Consider the following 22,875-nt stretch of genomic DNA (forward strand, 5'->3'; position numbering starts at 1 on the left):
TCTTCTTAAAAACTTCCAGTGTTGGAGCATTCACAACTTCTGGAGGCAAGTAGTTCCACTGATGAATTGGTTCTCACTGTCAGGAAATTTCTCCATAGTTCTAAGTTGCTTCTCTCCTCGATTGGGTTCCATCTGTTGCTTCTGCCCTCAAGTACTTTGGAGAATAGCTTGCCTTCCTCTTCTTTGTGGCAGCTCCCAAGAAATTGGAAGACTGCTATCATGTCTCCCCTAGCCCTTCTTTTCATCAAACTAGACATACCCAGTTCCAGCAACCCTTCATCATGTTTCGTCCTCCAGTCCCCCAATCCTCTTTGTTGCTCTTCTCTACAGTCTTTCTAGAGTCTCAGCATCCTTTTCACACCGTGGGGACCAAAACTGGATGCAGCATTCCAAGTGTGGCCTTCCCAAGGCCTTATAAAGCGGTATTAACACTTCACTTGATCTTGATTCTATCCCTCTGTTAATGCAGCCTAGAACTGTGTTGGCTTTTTTGGCAGCTGCAGCACACGGCTGGCTCATATTCAAGGGATTGTCCACTGGGACTCCGAGATCCCTCACACAGTTACCACTATTGAGCCAGGTACCACCTACACGGTACCTGTGCATTTGATTTTTCTTGCCTAAATGTAGAACCTGAGCTTTGTCACCACTGAATTTCATTTTGTTAGATATTGCTTGTCATACTAACTGAGTGTTAAATAAGACCAATTCAGTTAAACTCTCTCCCTGTTTAAACCTTCAGATCAGGAGGAATGTGGTAGCGCCTTCCGTAACCCACAAGTTTTACAAAAAGACGTAAGCTGTCATGAGTTCAAAGTCACAACAGCACTGAAAAAGTGACATATGACTGTTTTTCTTACTTAAGACCATTGCAGCATCTTGATGGTCCTGTGATTCGCCTCCAGATGCTTGGCAATTGATTCATATTTACGACGGTTGTAGTGTCCAGGGATCACCGATCATCTTTTGTCAAGCGAAGTCAATGGGGAAGCTATATTCACTTTACAACCGTGTCACAAACTTAACAACTGTAAGTGATTCTCTTAACAATTAGGGGAAGGAAGGAAGGTCGTAACATGGGGCAAAACTCAGTTAACCGTCTTGGTTAGCAATGGAAATTTTGAGCTCAATCGTGGTCATAAGTCAAGGACTATCTGTGCTTTAAATCTGAGCCCAACTACATAATACAGATAGTCCTTGATTTACAACAGTTCATTTAGTGACCATTCAAAGTTACAACGGCACAGAAAAAGTGACTTAGGACAATTTTTCACAGTTACAACCTTTGTAGCATCCCCATGATCATGTGATCAAAATGCAGTTGCTGGGCAACTGGTTCATACTTATGACTGTTGCTGTATCCCAAGGCCATGTGATCTCCTTTTGCAACCTTCGGACAAGCAAAGTCAGTGGGGAAGCCAGATTCACTTAACAACCAGGTTACTAACTTAACAACTGCAATGAGTCACTTAACTCTGGCAAGAAAGGTCACTTAACAAATGTTTCACTGAACAACAGACATTTTGGGCTCAATTGTGATCGTAAGTTGAGGACTACCTGTATATTTCCAAACTTCTTTTTAAAGTCAGTTTACTGTGAATCTCCTTTCTCGAATATTGTTCTTCTCCCTAAGATCACATTGTACTTTGTCAAAGTAAGATTTTCCAAGTAGAAATTTCAATAAGGTTATAGAGGGAATATTTTCCTTTTAAATAAGTATTGGAAGCACATTAATTACAGGGCAGCAGAGAGAGAAAAATTACCAGAGTGGAATGAAGGAGATTCACTTGATAGGATATAACACGGCCAATTTTACAGCACTTATCCTATATTGAAAAAACAGTGCACCTAAGCCAAAACACAGTCATTTTCAAAGCCAGAAATCTTCGCAAGTTTATGCAGAATCAGGCAGCTGACAAGGAAATAACAAACAAATGAAATAAAATGATTAAAAAATGGTTAATTTCTTAAAATTGTACTGAATGGCACATTTTTCCCCGCAGTTTTAAAAAAAGCCAAAATTATATAATTAAATGAACTTTCTACGAGTGGATTACAATAACAGTTTGTTAACAGACAGTTTTGAAATATTTTGTTTTGTTTTACTATTATTGTTCTTCCTGTTAACTACTTTGTCACTAATATTGCATATAGAAGACAGGTCAACAATTTGCAAATAGATATAGTAGCTTAAAATTTTTGGGGAGGGTCCATTTTGCAAAGGGTGGGAACTAATGTTGTAGTACTGTATTAATCAGTATTCAACTAGAGGAAATAATATGTATATAATGTGGGGTTTTATGCGTCTTTTTAATACTTTGACTGTTTTGTGTTTTTTGTATTTTTTGTGGGGGGGTGTGGAATTTTTGGGAGTTTTGTATTTTAACTTTGTCTTGAAAAAAAATCTTAAAGAAGAAGTATTTGTTGATTAAATCTTGACTTTAAAAACCAACCAACACACCATTCAGTATAATTTAAATCCAAGTTGATATAATCAGGCATTCTTGCTTAATTTAAAAAAAACCCACAACATTTGAACAAAAGTCATGCCATTCAGTAAAATTTTGTGAGAGAATACCCTATGTTTTGAGTTAATCAAGGTTTGGTTTTTTTTTTGAGGGGAGGGGCAGCTAAAGTGTATTCAAATCTGCGATGTTGTGATCTTTAATTTTGAATGGCTGGTACTGAAAAAGCTCACATTTGTATTTCAAAAGAAAATATCGTGCAGCAAAGTACGTTTCTATGTCTGGCCAAGGAAATAAAATACACGGGGGATTTGTATGTTTGCTTTTGCAAATGCAGCTTGCCTAATCCTAACATCTGGAAAGACAATGAAAGCAAAACCCCAAATCTGGAAAAACCCATTTTCCGGAAAGCCTGCAGGGTACATTGGGATCTCTTCCTTGCATCCTGGGAACCCTACATCAATTCTAAACGTAGACAAAAGAATTTCTCTAATCTCAGCCTCCTCTCAGGCATTTGGGCAGACTTCTGGAGAAGGGAGCGCAGTCAGAAGTGTCCACCCCCCCAAAAAAAATTGGGGTTCTCTTCATTAGAGAAGAAGCTCTAAGGACCAGGCTGCAGCATTTCCAGGTATGAAAATGGTTGATGGGCCATAGAATAGAATAGAATAGAATAGAATAGAATAGAATAGAATAGAATAGAATAGAATAGAATAGAAAATATGGAATGGAATAGAATAGAATTCTTTATTGGCCAAGTGTGATTGGACACACAAGGAATTTGACTGTGTATGTATGTATGTGCATAAGTACGTATGTATTTTCACATCTTAGCTTCTCCAGGTCAGTCTACTTTCCGGAACCAAACAAAGGTCTACTTTGGTGTAACAGAACTTCAAAATGCGAGACTGGGGAATTCACAACTGTGGAAGGTAAATTATTCCACTGTTGTGTGAATCTTACACTCAGGATTTTGAATTGAATAGAGCTGGAAGGGACCTTTGGAGGTCTTCTAGTCCAGCCCCCCTGCTCAAGCAGGAGAACCTATACCATTTCATTTCTTTCCTTATATTTTAAGTATGTCTTTATATTTAAGTTAAATCCATATTTGTTCATTTATTTAAGAAAATTTATGTAGCCGCCCAAAACTCACTCTCAGAGACTCCGGACAGCTTGCAAATATAGTTGCAAGTTAGTACTCATTATTTCTGATTTTCTTCTTCTTTCATGGAATGTCATGCCAAAGGAGTAATTTTTGTAAGTGTTCTAATTTAGCTGATGGATTGATTTTTTTTTTTTAAACTGAGGTTCCAAACTTGGAAGGTTAAGGAACTTGTTAAGGAAATGATTTTATTAGTCCAGCTCAAGGTCTATAATAATGGATAAATTAAATTAAATTATCTTAAATTAAAGGAGAAGGTGGTATTAATTATTTCTAATAAACTATTTTGCTCAGGTTCAGTATGGCTTTCTAAGTTTTCTATTCATACTACAATTAAAAAACAAAATCTGGAAAAATAAATGCTTTCTCCATTGCGGTAGCTATAACAGCCTTAATGCAATTGACTAGAATTGATAAATAAATTGAATGAATCAATATAATTCATAATTTTATTTGTAAAAATAAAAATAAGTTACAAATGAAGGCAAATATACATATGTCCCAGGATAATGTTGCAGGATCCAATCTGGCTCTGGTTCTGGTGACTGACCGAGACTGGATCCTGCAAAAATAAGTTATTTCTAAAAATAATAAAAGTAGGATACAAAGAAACCAACAAACTGAATGAATATATAAATTCCAGCCTTTCGGCTCTCTTAAATTAAATTTAATTTAGATCCTTTCCAGGTGTGAGATAGAGTGAAAATTTAAAATGTTTAAATTCTACATAGCATAATGCTCAGCCTACCTTTATTTAAATTAACTGAAATTAATGGCATTTCTACGGTAACATTAGAATTTCGCTGAAAAAATGTTTATGTTAAGCCATTTTGGTTCTGATGGAATCTCTGTGATTCTAGTAACGGTTACACATGATTTGTTTTGTAGGCTGCCCTAGAGAGAAACGGATGAGATAGTGTTAGAGATGGGAGGAGGTGGGAAGGAAATTCTGATTTTTTTAAAAGTCAAAAATTAGGACGATTTTCCAAGAATCTTTTCTCTCGAGAACATTTTTGAAGCCTGACATCAAGAGTTTGATAAACTTCTTAATCCGGCAAACTCCTTTTTTTTTTGTTTTCTTGTAAAGATGCTTCATGGCGTTCAAATACCGATGAGTAATTGTGAGAGAAAATGCTACTCTACTTTCCATCCCCAGATTTGCGTGCTTGAAAAAAAGAAATCTCTCACTCAGCAGAATATTTGATGTTGCAACGGGAGCGGCCCATGAGCCATTGGCACTGAGATCTAATCAATGAGTGCTGATTTAATTTGGCAGAGAGGAAGAAACAACAACCAAGTTTTATTCCGAAGTTCCGGAGATGATTTAAGGAAAAGAAAAAAGGAACAAGCAAGCCACAGATTTATTCCAGCACTGAGTCTTTCAAGAATGTTATTCAGATACTTCAGCTGTTTGGTAGAAAGCGTCTTCTCATGTCACGTTTACATACTTCAAGAGCGATGACTTCCAGACATTTCATATCCCCAAAGAATCCTTCAGACAAATTTCCCGCCTTAGAAAATACCAAGAGTATAAATCATGGATATTAATTCCATCAGGCTGTACATTGAACAAAAACAAGAAGTGGAGGGGAAAAAAAACAAACACATCACCATTGAGAAAGCTGCAGTTAGTTGTTGGGCTAAGTTCTAAAGTTGCCTTTGAAACTCCAACAGCTCAGGTAGGAAAGCAAGCAAGATGGCAACTCCATGGTTTGTTTGACGAGCATTTTTTGATATAAAGAAAAGTGTAGCTCTCTGAGCTTGGTGGTTTTCTTGTAGACGTCTGTAGAGATTCTCAGTCCTCCAGGTTATGCTTGTCCCAAAAGTGCTTTTACAGAAGGCAACTTTGGACTTTCTATTTTTCCTCTGAAGACGTTTCTCTTCTTGTCAAAGAAGCTTCTTCAGTTCTGACAGGATAGTGGGGAATGGAAGGATTTATAGTCCTTGCAGACAGCTGGTCATTTGCATCCTTTTAGAGGGTCGTTGAGGCCACTTGGAGGTTTATCTGTGTCCTCAGGGTCACCTGAGTAGGGTTCCTGGTTCTTGTAGTCTGCAATTTTTTTTCCTCTGGAAATCCATTCCTACTCCCACACCATTCAAAGGGTGTTCATCCCAAATTGTATAGTTAAAAGTCTTGCAGGCCTGTCTTGCAGACGTTTCATGACCCAACTAGGTAATGTCATCAGTGCCCGAAGGAAGGGGTTTGCTCTCTGTTTATATTAGAAGTTGCTTACCCTATCGGTCAAGGAACCACCAACAATCAAAAAGTCCAATGTGGGAATTTAGGTCTCTTGGAGCAAAGAGAAATTGAATTAAGCTCTGTGGAATTGCAGTGAGAAGACAGGCAGGCATGGAGAGAGACATAGAAATAGAAAGAGCCAGAGAGAAGATTCCATCCCGTTATATACTAGTTCCTTCCTTAGAAATTCGAATGTTAATATCAATTAATCAGAATAGAGCTGGAAGGGACCTTGGAGGTCTTCTAGCCCACCCCCCTGCTTCAGCAGGAGACCATATACCATTTCATACAAGTGGCTGTCCAGTCTCTTCTTCAAAACCTCCAGTGATGGAGTACCCACAACTTCTAGTGGCAAGCTGTTCCACTGGTTAATTATCCTCGCTGTTAGGAAGTTTCTCCTTAATTCCAGGTTCCTTCTCTCCTTGGTTAGTTTCCATCCACTGTTTCTTGTCTTGCCTTCTGATGCTTTGGAGAATAAATTGACCCTCCCTTTTCTTTGTGGCAGCCCTTCAAATACTGAAAGACTGCTATCATGTCACCCCTAGTCCTTCTTTTCTCTAGACTGGCCATACCCAAATCCTGAAATGGTTCTTCATATATTTTTGTCTCCAGGCCTTTAATCGTCTTAGTTGCATTTTTTTGCACTTTTTCCAAAGTCTCAACATCTTTTTTTGCGATGTGATGACCAAAACTGTTTGCAGTATTTATCATTTATGTATATATTATTTAAATATCTGTCTGTCTGTCTGTCTATCTATCTATCTATCTATCCATCCATCCATTATCTATCTATCTATCTATCTGTCTGTCTGTCTGTCTGTCTGTCTGTCTATCTATCTATCATCTATCTACTATCTATCCATCCATCTGTCTGTCTGTCTGTCTATCCATCCATCCATCTATCATCTATTTATCTATCTATCTATCATCTATCTATCATCTATCTATCTATCATCTATCCATTATCTATCTATCCATCCATCTATCATCTATCTATCTATCTATCTATCTATCTATCTATCTATCTATCTATCTATCTATCTATCATCTATCTATATGTTTTATGTTGTCATTTTTATCTTATAAACTGTTTCAAGTTGCAGGATGGCCACCACCATACAAATTTAATAAATACATATATTAACTTCAAGAATGACTAGAAGGATAAAGGACTTTTTTGTCTTCTGGATGGTGGAGTGGGAGACACCTGGGTCCAGAGGGAAAACAGATAGGCAAGAGGAAAGAAAAAGACATACAGGCTGAAGGTATCTGGCTCAAAATACAGGTAATCCTCGACCTACAGCCATTCTTTTAGTGACTGTTCGAAGTGACGATGGTACAGAGAAAAATGACTTATGGCCAGTTTTCATACTTGCGATCGCTGCAGCATCCCCATGGTCACGTGATCAAAATTCAGATGCTTGGCAACTGGCATGTACTTATGTTGGCTGCTTCACCCCGGGGTCATCCGATCACCACGTGTGACCTTCCCAGCTGACTTCCGACAGGCAAAGCCAACGGGTGGGGGGAGCCAGATTCAATTAACAACCACACGGTTCACTTAACAACCACAGCGATCCGCTTAACAACTGTGGCAAAAAAGGACGTAAAATGGGACACGCCTCACTTATCAACTGTCAAGTTTAGAAACAGAAACGTTGGGCTCCACTGAGGTTGTAAGTTAAGGATTTTGTGTATGCGACCTCAAGGTAGCCACAGATGGATTTGATGGCAACACAAACTAGTCTCTTCCCTACACAAACATACACAGCCCAAAACACACAGGGACACATAATCAGGGCAAACAGTTAATGGACCTGGTTTTCAACCTTCCTCTGAACTCCGAAGAACTAGGTTCAAGATAATTGTGCCAGAAAAGAACAAAGACTGTTAAGGATAATTTCCATTTTTAAAACAACAACAACAACACACACACACACACACACACACACACACACACACTTCAGACAGGGTGTCATGTTATTATTCATTCAAAAATACTTTATGGTTTAATTTAAGAGCACACCCAGCTGCTCCCAGGTCAAAAACGTTTATAGACGTATACATTTTAAAACTGCCATTGTTTCATTTAACAGCAGGACAGTGCAGAGATGTTTTAAAAACAATAATTGCATTCACGTTATCTACAGCTTTGCTCCATTTCCTGCTGAAGAGAGCAATAAATCCAAGCCTGAATCACTTCCTAGCACAGATGGATATTCTTGTTAGGGCAGCAAAAGGGAAAAATATATTTGTATAAGTGAACATTCAAACCATGAATAAGTGAGCAGGTTCTGTTAATGAAACAGCACGTTACTAATATGTTCCCCTCTTCTGCCTACACAGCCTTTTCCTGAGCACAGTTCTTTTGACATTACCCATAATATTCCATATAAAAAGCCACTTTTAACCCCTTTTTTCCCTATATTTCAGCCACACGATCCTGCCTAAGTCTAACCGGTATTCAATCTCTGATTCACTGAAGCCAACAAACCACGCGGCTGAGCCAATTCTAGCAGAGTTCAGGGGTAGCAGCCGTGACAAGCATCCTCTAGGATGAAGTGAGTTCGAGTGACTTATTGGAAAACAGGAAATCCCGCTCAAATGAGCAGTGATGGCCCTTGGATTGGCTTTGCTGCTGTGAAGTCTCCCTGATATTGTTGTTTATTTACATTGACGCCCTAATTGGGATGAAGCCACCTTCCTACAGCCAAGGGCTACACTTTACACCTCTTAAAAGAAAGAAAGAAAGAAAGAAAGAAAGAAAGAAAGAAAGAAAGAAAGAAAGAAAGAAAGAAAGAAAGAAAGAAAGAAAGAAAGAAAGAAAGAAAGAAAGAAAGAAAGAATATCATGGACTGAATTCAGGGAAAGCAAGGACCTGCACCAACAGAGGGAGGAGTTTTGGATTCCCTTGTGGGGGGAACCCCCCCCTCCCCAATTTTCAAAGTTCAGGGAAAAGGTTCAAGATTTTTTTTTATAAAAGTGTAATCTAAGTTGGAGCTCAGTTTTCTGAGAAGTCATAATTTTCAGCAATTGGGGGGAGGATCAGGGGTGCCAAAATAGAATGTGGGATACTGTGGAGCTTTAGTCCTCAAGCTTGTTTAATCTATCTGTCTATCCATCTGCCCATCCACCCATCCATCCGATATCTCTCTCTCTGTCTCCATCCATCCATCCATCTATCCATCCAGTCATCCATCTGAACTCTCTCTCTCCATCCATCCATCCATCCATCCAATCTAGCTCTTTCTCTATCCATCCTTCTTTGTCCATCCATCCATCCAGTCATCCTCTCTTTCCATCCATCCATCCATCCATCCATCCAATCTAGTTCTTTCTCCATCCATCCTACTTTGTCCATCCATCCAGTCATCCATCTGATCTCCATCCATCCATCCATTCCTCCATCCACCCACTCATCCATCCACTCATCTTATAAGGTCGTCCATTCATCTACGAAACTCTGGGCAGTGAACAAATTTTAAAAAGAGAGAGAGAGAGAAAGAACTTCATTCAAACAAAAGACCAACTAAAACTGCACTGAGGCTCAATAAAAATACAAAACCACTGGAGCTCCTGTACCAATGTTCAAATCCATATCCCATCACTTGATCATCAGAGCTGGCAGCCCGGAGTCATACTGGGTTGCCTCTATTAGTGTGCCATTTTAAAAGAGATTGTGAAATGCTTTTAAAAATTAAGGTGAAGGCATCTAGAGGGGGCGGCAGCTTTTATTCAGCATGGGTTCAGCACTGTCCCTTATTGACAAAGAGCTAAGCTGCTTAACCTAAGCAACTTTAAGACGGATAGACTTCAAGTCCCAGAATTCCCCAGCCATCCATGCTGGCTGGGGAATTCTGGGACTTCAAGTCCACCCATCTTAAAGTTGCCCAGGCTGAAGAACACAGCTATGAAGTTAGACTTGAGTGGAGCCATTTTCAACCATCAATGACCTTAGAGCTGTTGTACTCACCCAATTAAGGAGACCATCTGTTCCACTATGTGTCTGCTGAAGGTGATGATCACAAAAAGTTTCTGGAGGAACAACCACAAAGCACACACAAGAGTCAGACAAATGCTGAAAGGGAGACAAGGAAACAACGCGGGGGTGCCTGTTCAGTTCCTTGATTGCTCTTGTGCTGATGACGTTCCTTTTCCCAAGTTCGCGTAATGATACCCCAATTCTTCAAATTTCTCCCCCCTCCCCCCCATCTCTTTTGGTCACATCCTTTTTCTCAGGGATGATTAATCTAATCATGATGAGTCTATTCTTTGGGCGGAGAAAGGAAGCGAAAGAAGGCCACGGGTTCTGCTCCAACAATGCCTTAGACTTTGGATGGCCCTTCAGAGGTCACCCACCAGCGGTCCTACTGGCCAGCTGACTTTCTTTCCAACTCTTCTGGAAGTGGAATCTAAAAATATGGCTTCGCATTCTACAGAAATAGTTTACTAACTAGATGACACATACTCGATGGGGCCATTGTTTCAGAAATACTTCCCTATTTAAACAGAGAAACAAGAATGGCCGAGGGAAAGTAAGACTTCTGATTTCCTGCGGGCTTCCCCATTGCGTTTTCCTTGTGTGAATCTGGAAGGAAGTATCAGATTTCTCCTTCCCTCCCTCCCTCCTTCTTTTCTTCTCCCTCCTTCCCTAGCAGGCAGGTAAGTGGCTGCCACTGGGTGCCGAAAGAACAAGAGATTGTGAAACTGATGAGTAAACTGTCACAGAACATTGAAAATGAGTATTACGTGACCACAGCGGCAACCCAGTAGCAGCCTGCAGCGAACACACCTGCCTCCTTCTGTTTGCACCACAACAAGAAGCCTGGGAGGTGGGTTGGGCTGAGAGTGAGTAATCTTTCATGCCTGAAACACACGAAAGGGCTAGAACTCACTGTCTCCTGGTAGTTGGCCCAAAGTCACGCAGCTACTGTATTTCTCATGCCTAGGGCAGAACTAGAACTCACTGTCTCCTGGTGATTGGCCCAAAGTCACCCACCCAGCTTTCATGCCTAAGGCGGAACTAGAACTCACTGTCTCCTGGTGATCAGCCCAAAGACATCCAGCCAGTTTTCATGCCTAAGGCAAACTAGAACTCACTGTCTCCTGGTGATCAGCCCAAAGACATCCAGCCAGCTTTCATGCCTAAGGCGGGACTAGAATTCACTGTCTCCTGGTGATCGGCCCAAAGACACCCAGCCAGCTTTCATGCCTAAGGCAGAACTAGAACTCACTGTCTCCTGGTGATCGGCCCAAAGACACCCAGCCAGTTTTCATGCCTAAAGCAGAACTAGAACTCACAGTCTCCTGGTATCTGGCCCAAACTCATCCAGATGGCTTTCATGGCTAAGGCAGGGAAATGAACTCCTAGCCTCCTTACTTTAACCACTAGACCAAATTGCCTCTTAGTTAAATTAACCTCTATGTTACAAGAAAACCCCTACATGGTAAATTGAAATACAGGTAGTCCTTGACTTACCACCGCAACTGAGACCAACATTTCTGTTGCTAAGTGAGACATTAGTTAACTGAGTTTTGTCCCATTTTGTGACCTTTCTTGCCACAGTTGTGAAGCGAATCACTGCAGTTGTTAAGTTAGGGGCATGGTTGTTAGGTGAATGTGGCTTCCCCATTGGCCTTGCTTGTCAAAAGGTCACAAAAGGTGGACGCTTACTCCCCTGGGACACTGCAACCGTCATAAATATGAGTCAGTTGCCAAGCACCTGAATTTTGATCACGTCACCACGGGAACGCTGCAATGGTCGTAAGCGTGAAAAACGATCAAAAGTGACTTGGTCCAATGTCGTTGCAACCGTGAATGATTACTAAATGAACTGATGTAAGTCGAGGACTATCTGCATGGTAAAAATTGAAATAACCCTCCTCTCCAACCTGGTTTCTCTCTGGGCTTTAACTTCCCCCAACAGTTTGCTAATTTGGGGGAATTCTCGAAGTTGCAGGCTGACATATCTGGAGGGCGCCAGGTTGGAGAAAGGGTACGATATATATAGCATTCCCCGAGGATAAGCAGACAGAAATGTTCAGCTTTGCTGAGATAACTCTTGGAAGACAAACTGTTCTAAGAGTTGTTGCTGTTTTAAACTGTCATTTATTGTGATGTATACCACTTGCGGTACAGTGGGGGAAGGTTCCCAGACTAGTCAACATTGGTTAAATTGTGTATTTGTCATATAATTCCAAGGCTTTGTTTCCCATTTTTCAGCCAATCTGGAACTGCGTGTCTCTTTTTTTTCAAGAACATTGTGCTATGGCGTCCCAAACGTTCACGCTCTGCATCTTTGCAAGCGTGTGTGTGTGTTTTGAGGATTTGGGCGAATTTAGCCAGCTGTAGGAGGTTCAAAAACCAAATCCCTCGCTCCTGGGGCCAAACAGAAAGCAGCTACTATAAAATCTCCCCTTTTATGTTACAATCACTTGGCTTTTTAGCGTGCACCCCAAAATCAAGCCCAGAGTGAATGGGGAGCTAATTTCCTAAACATGCATGTCCCCCTCCAACATCATAAAAAGACAGGCCATCCTAGACGTGCAATGGTCCATTTTAGTAACCGAAGTTACAACGGCACTGAAAAAAGTGACCTAGGTTTTTCACACTTACGACCACTGCGACATCCCCATCGTGGTCACGTGATCAAACTCCAGACCCTTGCCAACTGACTCATATTTATGATGGTTGCAGTGTCCCGGGGTCAGCTTATCCCCTTTTTGCAACCTTCTATGCTGGCTCAGGAATTCTGGGAATTGAAATCCACAGGTCATAAAGGTTGGCCGGGTTGGCTCCTCCGATCTTACAAGTCATAGTAAGAGAGGGCAAGGCTAAATGCCTCTTCCGAGATTAAAGCTGCGATGAGCCATGTGTAGAGAATCTAAAAATAAACATTTTCTTTCTTTCTTTCTTTCTTTTTTTCACCTTCTTTCAACCACTTGCCGATTAAACAAATTCTTCCAGCCAGCAAAGTTTGGACAACGAATGGCTGAGATTTCTTTTTCGTCTGCTTACCCACAAAGTTAGCTCGCCTAAATTCTGAAGATATGTTCCCCAGGTAATGTATACAGAATAGGCCTGTTTCCTTGCAAAGGAGCTGGCTATGTTTAGTCTGCAGAAGGGATGATTAAGAGATAATACGCCAATATAATCGCCAGCTATGCATATCTGAGAGGCTTTTGCAGAAGGAGTCCAGCCCAAATTTGAAGAAACGAGATTTCCAAGTTTGGGGAAGAACCTGTGATAATTCGAAAAAAAAAAAAAATCTACTGGTGGAAGATATGGGAATGCCCATTGCAGACAACTGATTTGCTTAATGACCATGGGGTTTGCTTAACAACCACAGAGATTCCGAATAACAGAGTTTCAAGGGAACTTGGAGGTCTTTTAGTCCAACCTCAGGCAGGAAATCCTAAACTATTTCAGACAAATGGTTGCCCAATCCCTTCTTAAAAACCTCTAGTGAAGGAGCACCCACAATTTCTAGAGGTAATTTGTTCCACTAGTTAATTAATCGGAAATTCCTCCTTAGTTCTAGGTTGCTTCTCTCCTTGATGAGTTTCCATCCGTTGCTTCTCGCCCTGCCTACAGGTGCTTTGGAGAATAGCCTGCCCCCCTCTTCTCTGGGGCAGCCCCTCAGATATTGGAAGACTGCTATCCTGTCACCCCTAGTCCTTCTTTTTGTTAAACCAGACATTCATTTAACAACCGACACAAAAAAGGTTGTAAAATCGGGCATCTCGGGTGGTGACCTGCTTAACAACAGCACAATGTATAATCATAATTCCAGGATCAATGATGGACGTAAGTTGAGGACTACCTGCATTCAGCTATGACGCTCACTCAGGAGGGAGGAAGCCTTGCTATGATAACACGGACATATTCCAATGGATGTTTGGTGATAATATGCTCACCAAGGAACAAAGCAATGGGTGTTAGATGGGCTTATGGCGGCCCTGAAGCTTGCTAAGAAGAAGGCAATTCCTGGGAAGCAAGAAGGGTGGATGTTCCAAGGCGCTTTTTCCAAAAGGCGATTGGGCTTTCTTCGTTTTGTTTTTTTCTTCGAATATGTTTTGTTTCTCATGCAAGAAGCTTCTTCCATTCTAATGCCTGGTGACTGCCTAGATCAGGGGTGTCAAACTCAAGGACCGGGGGCCAGATCTGACTCATGGGGTGCTTAGATCTGGCCCACGGGGCGCCCTGGAAATAGCCAAGGACCGGTCCGCGGTGCCTCTTCCAGCAAAAACAAAGCACCGGAGAGTTGTGTGCGCCGACTCCCCCAACCCCACAAGCTCTGTTTTCACCGGCAGAGGGTTGCTGGACGCTGTCCTGACCAAAAAACGGGGCCCGGAGAGGCCCCATGTGCCCCCCCCGCCCGACCTCCGTTTTCCCTGTCAGCGGGTTAGCGAAACAAACTAAAAACAAAACAAGAAGATAAATGTTTTCCCTTTTGCATTTGAGCATGCAAGAAAGGACAGGAAAGGAGAAAGGAAAAGAGGAAAGGCAAAGACAAAGAAGGGAAGATGAGAAGAGAGCAAGGAAGGAAAAGTAAGGAAAAAGGGGAAGGAAGAAGAAGGAGAAGGAAGAGGGAAGGAAAAAGAAGAGGAGGGAGGAAGATTATGAGAGGGAAGGAGGGTCTGAGGGAAGTCTTGCCTTAGCACTTGGCCATCACAGGTGCCCCCGACACGAGTGATGTCGAGCTGGCCATGCCCCCACCAGCCCCCCCGAGGTCAAACACAACCCTGATGCGGCCCTCAATGAAATCGAGTTTGGCGCCCCTGGCCTAGATCATTCCCTGTTGTTTTCTTGGCAAGGTTTTTCAAAACTGGTTGGCCATTGCCTGCTTCCCAAGGCTGAGGGAAAGTGACTGGCTCTTAGAAGAAAAAAAGCAGCAGCTTTTGGGAGGAGAAGTGAAAAGAGAAAGAGAATCCTATTCTAAAAAAAAAGAAAGCCCAGTTGCCTTTTGAAAAAGCATCTTTGGGACAACCATGACCCAGATGGATGGAGTATCTCCACAGCCAAAAGCGGCAGAAGTGAACGCAATTGTTTTAGTCCACCTTGACAAGAAGGTAGAAAGCTTTGATCTTGGTAGGTAAATTACCTGGATGTGCATTTTGATGATGGCTTTTCCAATCAAGGTGGCTCCAAAAAAGGTCCAAAAGGGAACCAGGAAATGTCCACATGTTATCCCGGCCAAGTCGAAGAGAGGGTTGGGAATCTGGGAGGAGAAAGAGAAGCGGGATTAGCATACACCTCCACATACAACGTTCCAGGAACGGCTGTCGTAAATACGGGTAGCCCTCGAATCACGACTGCAAATGACCCCCCCCAAAAAAAATTCCGTTGCTAAGCAAGACAGTTGTTAAGCGAGTTTCACCCCATTTTACAACCTTACTTGCCACCATTTGTTAAATGGATCACTGCAGTTGTTAAGTGAGTCACATGGTTGTTAAGTGAATCGGTCCTTCCCCACTGACTTTGCTCGTCAGAGGTCGCAAAAGGGGATCGCAGGACTACGGGACACTGTCATAAATATGAATCAGTTGCCAAGTGTCCAACTTTTGGTCACATGACTGTGGGTATGCCGTAAGTGTGAAAAATGGTCATAAGCCACTTTTGTTGTAACTTCAAACCGTCACTAAGTGAAGGGTTGTAAGTTGAGGATTACCTTGACAGAATACAGTTGGAAGGGACTTTAGAGGTCTTCTAGTCCAATCCCCTACTCAAGCACGAAACCCTATGCCATTTCAGACAAATAAATTGTCCAATCTCTTCTTAAAATTATTCTGGGAATGAGACAGGCTCAAGAAACACGACAGGACCATCAAGGACTAGTGGTTAGGAAGCCCAGTAAATAAAACCTCCATGGTTAGTGGCAATCTTCTGCAGAATATTCTATGCTGCTTGTGACTCAGTAAATGAATGTTGCCCTAAATATGCTCATGATTTGAACCTTGCTGGCTGGGGGATTCTGGGAATTGAAGTCCACATATCTTAAATTTGCCCAAACTTGAGAAACATTGGTCTAAACCAGCCAGGGTCTTATTAAAACCACAGCTTTCTTAGCCTGGTTGAAAATCTGGACAGAATTCATCACAGTATTTCAATTGAAAAGAAATGAAGCAAGACCACATAGTGGCGAGTTTTCCATAATCACCACAGGGCCGGAGCCCTCAAACCATCCACAGCTCCCTCAGATCACAAGTTTGAGAACTTCTGAACCTCTGAGTATGTTGGTCTAGGTTTTTAACCCATTTTCTGAATACCTTTCTCATGTTTTTTGACAGTTCTGCTTAAGAAATGTTGGTGTGACAGCCCATGATTTTGGTTTTGTTTTGTTTTTTTAAAAAAGAGAGAGACCTCTCAGCTAGACGCTGTTCCAGATGAAGTAAGGTCTTGCCCACAACTCTGTTGTTTTTTTTCCCTGAAAGTCCAGATTAGAAACAGCTCGACCGACGTCTTCCATAAGAAATGCACAGAAACCACAGCCAGCCATTTTATAGCCATTTATCAAATATCCTCCACCTCTTGCCCTCCCCCATCAACAAGTGTTTTGGTCCAGTGAGTCAGTCTCCAAAAATGGATCTCTGGTGAACAGTGTGTCTGAAACCCCCTCCCCCGGAGTGGGGAGGGGGGGAGAGAATAAACCTGGCATTTATTTGCTATGAATGCTGTTGAGATGAAGAGGAACAGAAAGAAAAGAACAAAATGGCTGCTTTTCTAACAGAAAAACAAGAGTTGGAAGGGTCCTTGGAGGTCTTCTAGTCCAACCCCTTGCTCAAACAGGAAACCCTATATCATTTCAGACAAAATGGTGGTCCAATCTCTAATGTCTGAAGAGCAAAGGATCCTAGCTGAAAAATTAACAATTGCTATATTTGGGGGTTAGATTTGACATGAATAGTTTACAACATTTATTTATTTTATTGATACCCTGCCTTTATTGTTTTTATAAATAACTCAAGGAGAGTGAATATACCAAATATTCCTTCCTCCCCCTATTTTCCCCAGGACAACAACCCTGTGAGGTGGGTTGGGCTGAGAGAGAGGGACTGGCCCAAAGTCACCCAGCTGGCTTTCATGCCCAAGGCAGAACTAGAACTCACCGTCTCCTGGTGAGATTGTACCAAAGTCATTCAGCCAGCTTTTAAACCAATTATACCTTAAAAGAGATAATTTGACCCACCATTGTCAACTGGAAGCAAGCAGTGGCTGTAACCGTATGGCTTCACAACCATCTATTTTTTTTTTTGTGGGCTCCAGCTGCCATTTTCACTTTTTTATGTGGTCCTTTAATAATTGTTAATTTGCCAGTCAGGAAACTGAGAAATACCAATATGGACCTGCCAAAGTCATATTACTTTGCTTTCTACAATCCACATTTTTGGAATTTATTTTTTCCTCTTTGGTGTCTAGACCTCATTGTTATAGAAAGAGATTGAGGAATTCTGGAAGTCCACCCATAGTTAAAATTGTCAAGTTTGAAAAAAAAACTGATCTAAAGCATCCTTTTAATGAAAAATATATGCTTGGTATAAAACAGTGAGATGGCTGGATGGGGAAGGAAGCAGAAGGAAGGAAGGAAGGAAGGAAGGAAGGAAGGAAGGAAGGAAGGAAGGAAGGAAGGAAGATAGATAGATAGATAGAAAGAAAAAAGAAAGAGAAAGAAAAAGAAGGAAGGAAAGAGAGAATGAGAAAGAAAAAAAGAAAGAAAAGCAGAACATAGAAGAAGATAGAGGTAGACATGATAGCCATATATATTCCAGCATAATTCCAGAAAATTCTCCTGGAGAATTTTCAAACAGAAGTTGTGCCATTTCTCTTGGGTGATCTGAGGTTTCCCATCCTGGGCAGGGAGGTGGTCACTTTCAAGGTCACTTTTAACAGGATTTATGTTGCTGAATCCTCCATCTGCCTCTTTAGGCGAAATAAACAATGGTCAACATTTTTTTAAAAAAATGGTTTTCTATTTCTAAAGTCATTTTTCCTGGCATGGTGAAGGTTGTTATGCTATTTGATACACAAAACTCAAAAGCTGTTGGGAAAAAGATTCTCTGGCCATTGAGAAAAATTAAGTTACATAAACACTTGGGGTGAGCTTAAAATATTTACACGCGGAGCATATTTTTTCCCCCGAGGCCTACTTAGAAAATGCCCACAAATGCTACATAAATGCTGCGAACAGACAAAACGGTCAGTCCATTTTCCCCAAACAGACTGTAAATAAAGTTACTACTTGCCGCAAAGAAAGGGAGCGTGTTTTAAACAGTTTGTACGTCGTGTTTAAAATCCTAACTCTTTATCCCTCGTCTAGACAAGGTTTGCAAGAGAACATCCCGGACTTGGTCCAGATTAACACATACATATTCCATATTTCCACAGTGGTTAAAAGAGGCTTTTTTTAAAAAAAAGGTAATTCATATTTAGTCTCTGAAATAGCAATGAAATAACTCTGTGCATAGGCTGAACCTCGCTGCACTAATAATAAACATGAATTTGAAGAACAAACAAGAGCAGTCAATAATCAATTCAGTTCTCAGTGTCCAATTTTTGGTGGCTAAAAGGAAAAAAAAAATCCAGCTCAGGTTGCTTCCTATAAGCATGGAAAAGTTTGGATGAGCCAGTTGTATAAATTTGTTAATAAAGGTGGAGACAGTAAGCTGATGAGGTAGCATTTGCAAATTAAAACCTTTCCACTACTTTTTGAGGTTACACAGAGGCTGCTTTCCACGAACTTCGACTTTTTGAAAGTTTTTAAATGGCTCTGTTTCTTTTTATTTATCGGTACGACAGGACTAATGGTGGGCATGTGATTATGATTTTATCCCGGTTTATGATGATGCATTCACGGGATCTGGAAGCAAAACCCAGAGAATAGCAGACGTATGTTTATTTGCACCAGAGCACAAAATGTACCGAGAATTAAGTTTGGGGATGTTGTAATGGACTGAAAAGATTTGAGGAAGCTGGGGACAGCTCAACACTCAAATCACTTTTCAGATTCAAACACACGTAGGCTTTGGTATTGCACAACCTCACCAGGAAGAGGGAAAAAAACTCCAACCCCATTCACTATGAGTGAAATAAATTACACCTCTCTGTTTTAGGATAAATCAGAGTTCCACCCTTTTCTTCAGCGGCTCATCACTGTGGCCAGAAACACAACATTTGCTGCTTATTAGCACTTAGCAATTGCACTTAGACTTATATACGGCTTTACAGTGCTTTACAGCCCTCTCTAAGTGGTTTACAGAGTCAGCCTCTTGCCCCCAACAATCTGTGTCCTCGTTTTACCCACCTCAGAAGGATGGAAGGCTGAGTCAACCTTGAGCCTTGTGAGATTTGAACTGCCAAATTGCAGGCAGCCGGCAGGCAGCAGAGGTAGCCTGCAGTACTGCACTCTAACCACTGTAAGCACTGCGGTTTATTAGATTTATATCACACTTTTTCTTCAGAGATGAAAGGATCCTATACAGATAGCCCTCAACTTATGACCACAATTGAGCCTCAAATTTATGTTGTTAAGTGAGCCATTTCTATAGTGAGGTTTGCTCTCTGTTTATACCTAGATGCTACCTAGTTGCGTCATGCCCCTGGTGGAGACTGACTCTGAGGAAGAGGAGGAACAGCCAACAGGGAGTGGGAGTGTGGCTCCAGAGGTGGTGGAGGAGGCTGGGGAAGGGCAGAGGCCGGCTGGGCAGTCAGAGGTGGATCCAGGTCCATCCCCTATCCATCCTAGGTCACACAGGGAGGAGAGGATCAGGGAAAAGCGAGGTCTACTCAGGACGAGATTACCATGATCCTCCTCGTAGCTTGCAGGTGGGAGCTATGTATATAAGTTTGTAACTGCGCAGTCAGAATTGCTGGAGTCAATGTAGTGTTTATTTTGAAAGAGGTTTACCTTTGCTGGCGTTCTTCCCATGGACTCTCCTCAGTTATTTTCCTGGAATTTATAATTAGTTATCTTGGCTTGCTTCGGAACTCTCGTCAATGCGGTTTGTTTTGGTTTTCTCTTTGCCTCATTATTTACTTTTGTGACTTTAAACTGCCTAATAAAACAGTGAAGTTAAGTTGAAGGCCTTACTGGACTTTAATGTATGTTTTGGGTTTTGGGTTATTTTGAGAGACTACGGGTCATCACATTTTGACTCCAGCCACCCCTTCAACTTATTTTTGCTTTTTGTGGGTGACCATGGATCAGCTCAGAGCAGAGGTTGCCCGGTTAAGCCAGCAAGTGGCTCTTTTGACTGCAAAGGTGGCACAAATGCAAGCTGCCTGGCCATGCCGAAAATGCCCAGTAGCAGATAAATTTGATGGTTCGCTGGCCCAATTTCCTGCATTTTTTGGGCAGTGCCAGCTTTACATAAGCCTTCAGCCTTATGACTTTCCCACTGCCCAGGATAGGATGGGGTTTTTGATTAGTTTGTTGTCAGGCTCTGCAGCATGTTGGGTGACGCCTCTGCTGACCCAGCCCAACCAGGTGTTGGACAATTACGCCGAGTTTTGCCGATAGTTTCAGGCCATGTTTGAGGACCCTGTTTGAAGCCAAATAGCAAACAGATGTTTGAGAGAGTTGAAGCAGGGGCGTGGCTCACTCATGGATTATATTGCTAGTTTTCAGGTGGTTGCTCAGGATGTACAATGGAATGAGGCAGCACTATTAGACCAGTTCCAGGAGGATTTGTCGTTGGAGCTCCTGGATGAGTTGGCGCGCACTGAATGCCCTCGCACCCCTCAGGAGCTCATGCATTTGTATCTTCGTATTGATGCTAGACTTCAGCAGCGACGGGTGCGACGACAGACAGAGACCGTATCTGTTTCCAGCAAGACGGCACCCTTGGTGGAAGTGCCTTTGGAGGAACCCATGCTGTTGGGGGCTGGGCGCCCTTGCCTGACTCAAGTAGAAATGCAGAGACGTTGTCGTGATGGTTTATGCCTCTATTGTGGCAATCGAGCCCATTGTGCGGCCAAGTGTCCTGTTAAGACATCCACACCAGTGACGCCTGTGGTGGTGAGAAACAAGCATTGCTCGGCCTACGGGGGTCTGTAGGTCGGGGTGTAAAGTCCTTAGGCTCGCCATCTTCACCAACCTTGCCATCCTTGCCACCTTTGATATCTCCACCACAATTGTTATTGGTGAAGCATCTTGCGCTGAAAGCAAGTGTGTTCGTGCATGGTGTGGGAGCGGTGGAGATCCAAGCCTTGGTCGGCTCAGGGGCCACAGCTAATTTCATGGATGCTTATTTTGTAGAGCAGTGGTTCATTCCTCAGCAACAGGTGTCCCTGCCAGTAATGGTGGAGACGATTGATGGTCAGCCCCTTTGTTCGGGACCTGTGGTTGCTGCAACCAAACCCCTTTGCATGCGTATTGGGCAGCATGTGGAGAAAACTGTGTTCTACGTTACCGCAGTGCCTCATTTTACAGTGGTGCTGGGTTTAGAGTGGTTACAGGTCCATGATCCAAAGATTGACTGGTCATCTGGAGCTGTGCAGTTCTTTGATAGGAAGTGTGCCAATCATTGCTTGCGCTCCTGTGCAGGGAGTGTGGCTACACCCATGGACCTGGATCCACCTGCAGAGTTCGTGGACTTTGTTGATGTGTTTCGGGAGAAGGAGGCGGATCAGTTGCCTCCGCATTGGGCATATGACTGTCCAATCGACTTGCTGCCTGATGCAAAATTGCCAGTGGGTTGGATATATTCCCTGTCGGAACCGGAATTGGCCGCGTTGCGGGATTTTATTGACAAGAACCTCCAGAAAGTGTTTATCTGGCCTTTTACCTCCCCATTGGCTGTATCGGTGCTTTTTGTAAAAAAGAAATCGGGGGAGCTACGTTTGTGTTGTGATTACCTCAAGTTGAATGCAATCACAGTGAGGAATCGGTACCCGCTTCCCCTCATCCCTGAACTGATTGAGCAGCTTCCTCAAGCTAAGATCTTTACGAAGCTGGACTTGCATGGGGCCTACAATCTGGTTCGCATTCATGCAGGGGACGAGTGGAAAACAGCTTTCCAGACGAGGTACGGGCATTTTGAGTATCCCGTGATGCCTTTTGGATTAACCAATGCCCCAGCTGTGTTCATGCATTTCATGCACGATGTTTTCCGTGATTTGTTGGATCAATTCGTGGTCATTTATTTAGACAACATTTTAATTTACTCAGACTCCCTGCAGGAACATTGGCAACATGTGTGGCTGGTGTTGCAACGTTTGTGTGATAACTACCTGTTTGCTAAACGTGAGAAGTGTCAATTTGCACAAACCACGATTGATTTCTTGAGACATCGTATTTCACCTGCTGGGGTGGAAATGGACCCGGAAAAATACAATCGTTGCAGGAGTGGGAACCTCCACAGCGAGTTAAGGATGTGCAATGGCTGTTGGGGTTTGAGAACTACTACTGCACATTTATTCTCCGCTTTGCTGCCTTGACTGCTCCCCTTTCTAATCTGCTCAAGGGGGAGAAGCTCCATTGGGGTGCTGAGGAGCAGGCAGCTTTCGAGGCATTGAAAGTCGCCTTTGCTTCCGAGCCTATCCTCAAGCACCCTGATCCAGGCCAGCCATTTGTGGTGGAAACAGATACTTCCGATGTAGCTGTTGGTGCGGTGCTCCTCCAGACCTATGCTCCCGCAGGCACCTTGTTTCCATGCGCTTATTATTCCTGGAAGTTGTCGGCTCCAGAGCGCAACTATATGATTCGGGTCAAGGAGCTATTGGCAGTTAAGGTCGCTTTTGAGACATGGCAGCACCACCTGGAGGGGGCTCATCACCAAATCGAGGTTCGGACGGATCATTGCAATTTGGAACACCTACGTACAGCTCAGACATTGAACCAGTGTCAGGTGAGATGGTCCTTATTCTGCGTTCGATTTGATTTCCAGGTGACCTATGTTCCGAGTGGAGGGAATCAACGCGCCGATGCCCTATCTCGGATGCCTGAGTATACCTGAAGGGAGGATAAAATCTTGCCCCGGACGGTGATTCCGTTGGAGTGGTTTGTGGCCACCAA

The 22,875-nt window shown here is 42.6% G+C and overlaps 1 protein-coding gene across 5 annotated transcripts in view; it reads right to left on the reverse strand.

The window, feature by feature from the left end:
• Positions 1 to 22,875, reverse strand: part of VMP1 (vacuole membrane protein 1) — a 143,561-nt gene that overhangs the window by 18,216 nt on the left and 102,470 nt on the right. For 4 of the 5 annotated variants that reach the window (XM_087925147.1, XM_087925151.1, XM_026710161.2 and 1 more), the window contains 2 exons: positions 14,968 to 15,084; positions 9,837 to 9,898 (listed from right to left, as the gene is read on the reverse strand). In XM_087925147.1, the coding sequence (XP_087781273.1) occupies positions 9,837 to 9,898; positions 14,968 to 15,084 (179 nt within the window). Of the gene's footprint in view, positions 1 to 4,061; positions 4,187 to 9,836; positions 9,899 to 14,967; positions 15,085 to 22,875 lie in introns of those variants that run through there. The other variant, XM_087925143.1, reaches the window with a different exon arrangement.

This window comes from Pseudonaja textilis, chromosome 1 (genome assembly GCF_049901715.1).
Source record: "Pseudonaja textilis isolate UNSWEBS1 chromosome 1, rPseTex1.2, whole genome shotgun sequence".
Taxonomy (NCBI): Eukaryota; Metazoa; Chordata; class Lepidosauria; order Squamata; family Elapidae; genus Pseudonaja; species Pseudonaja textilis.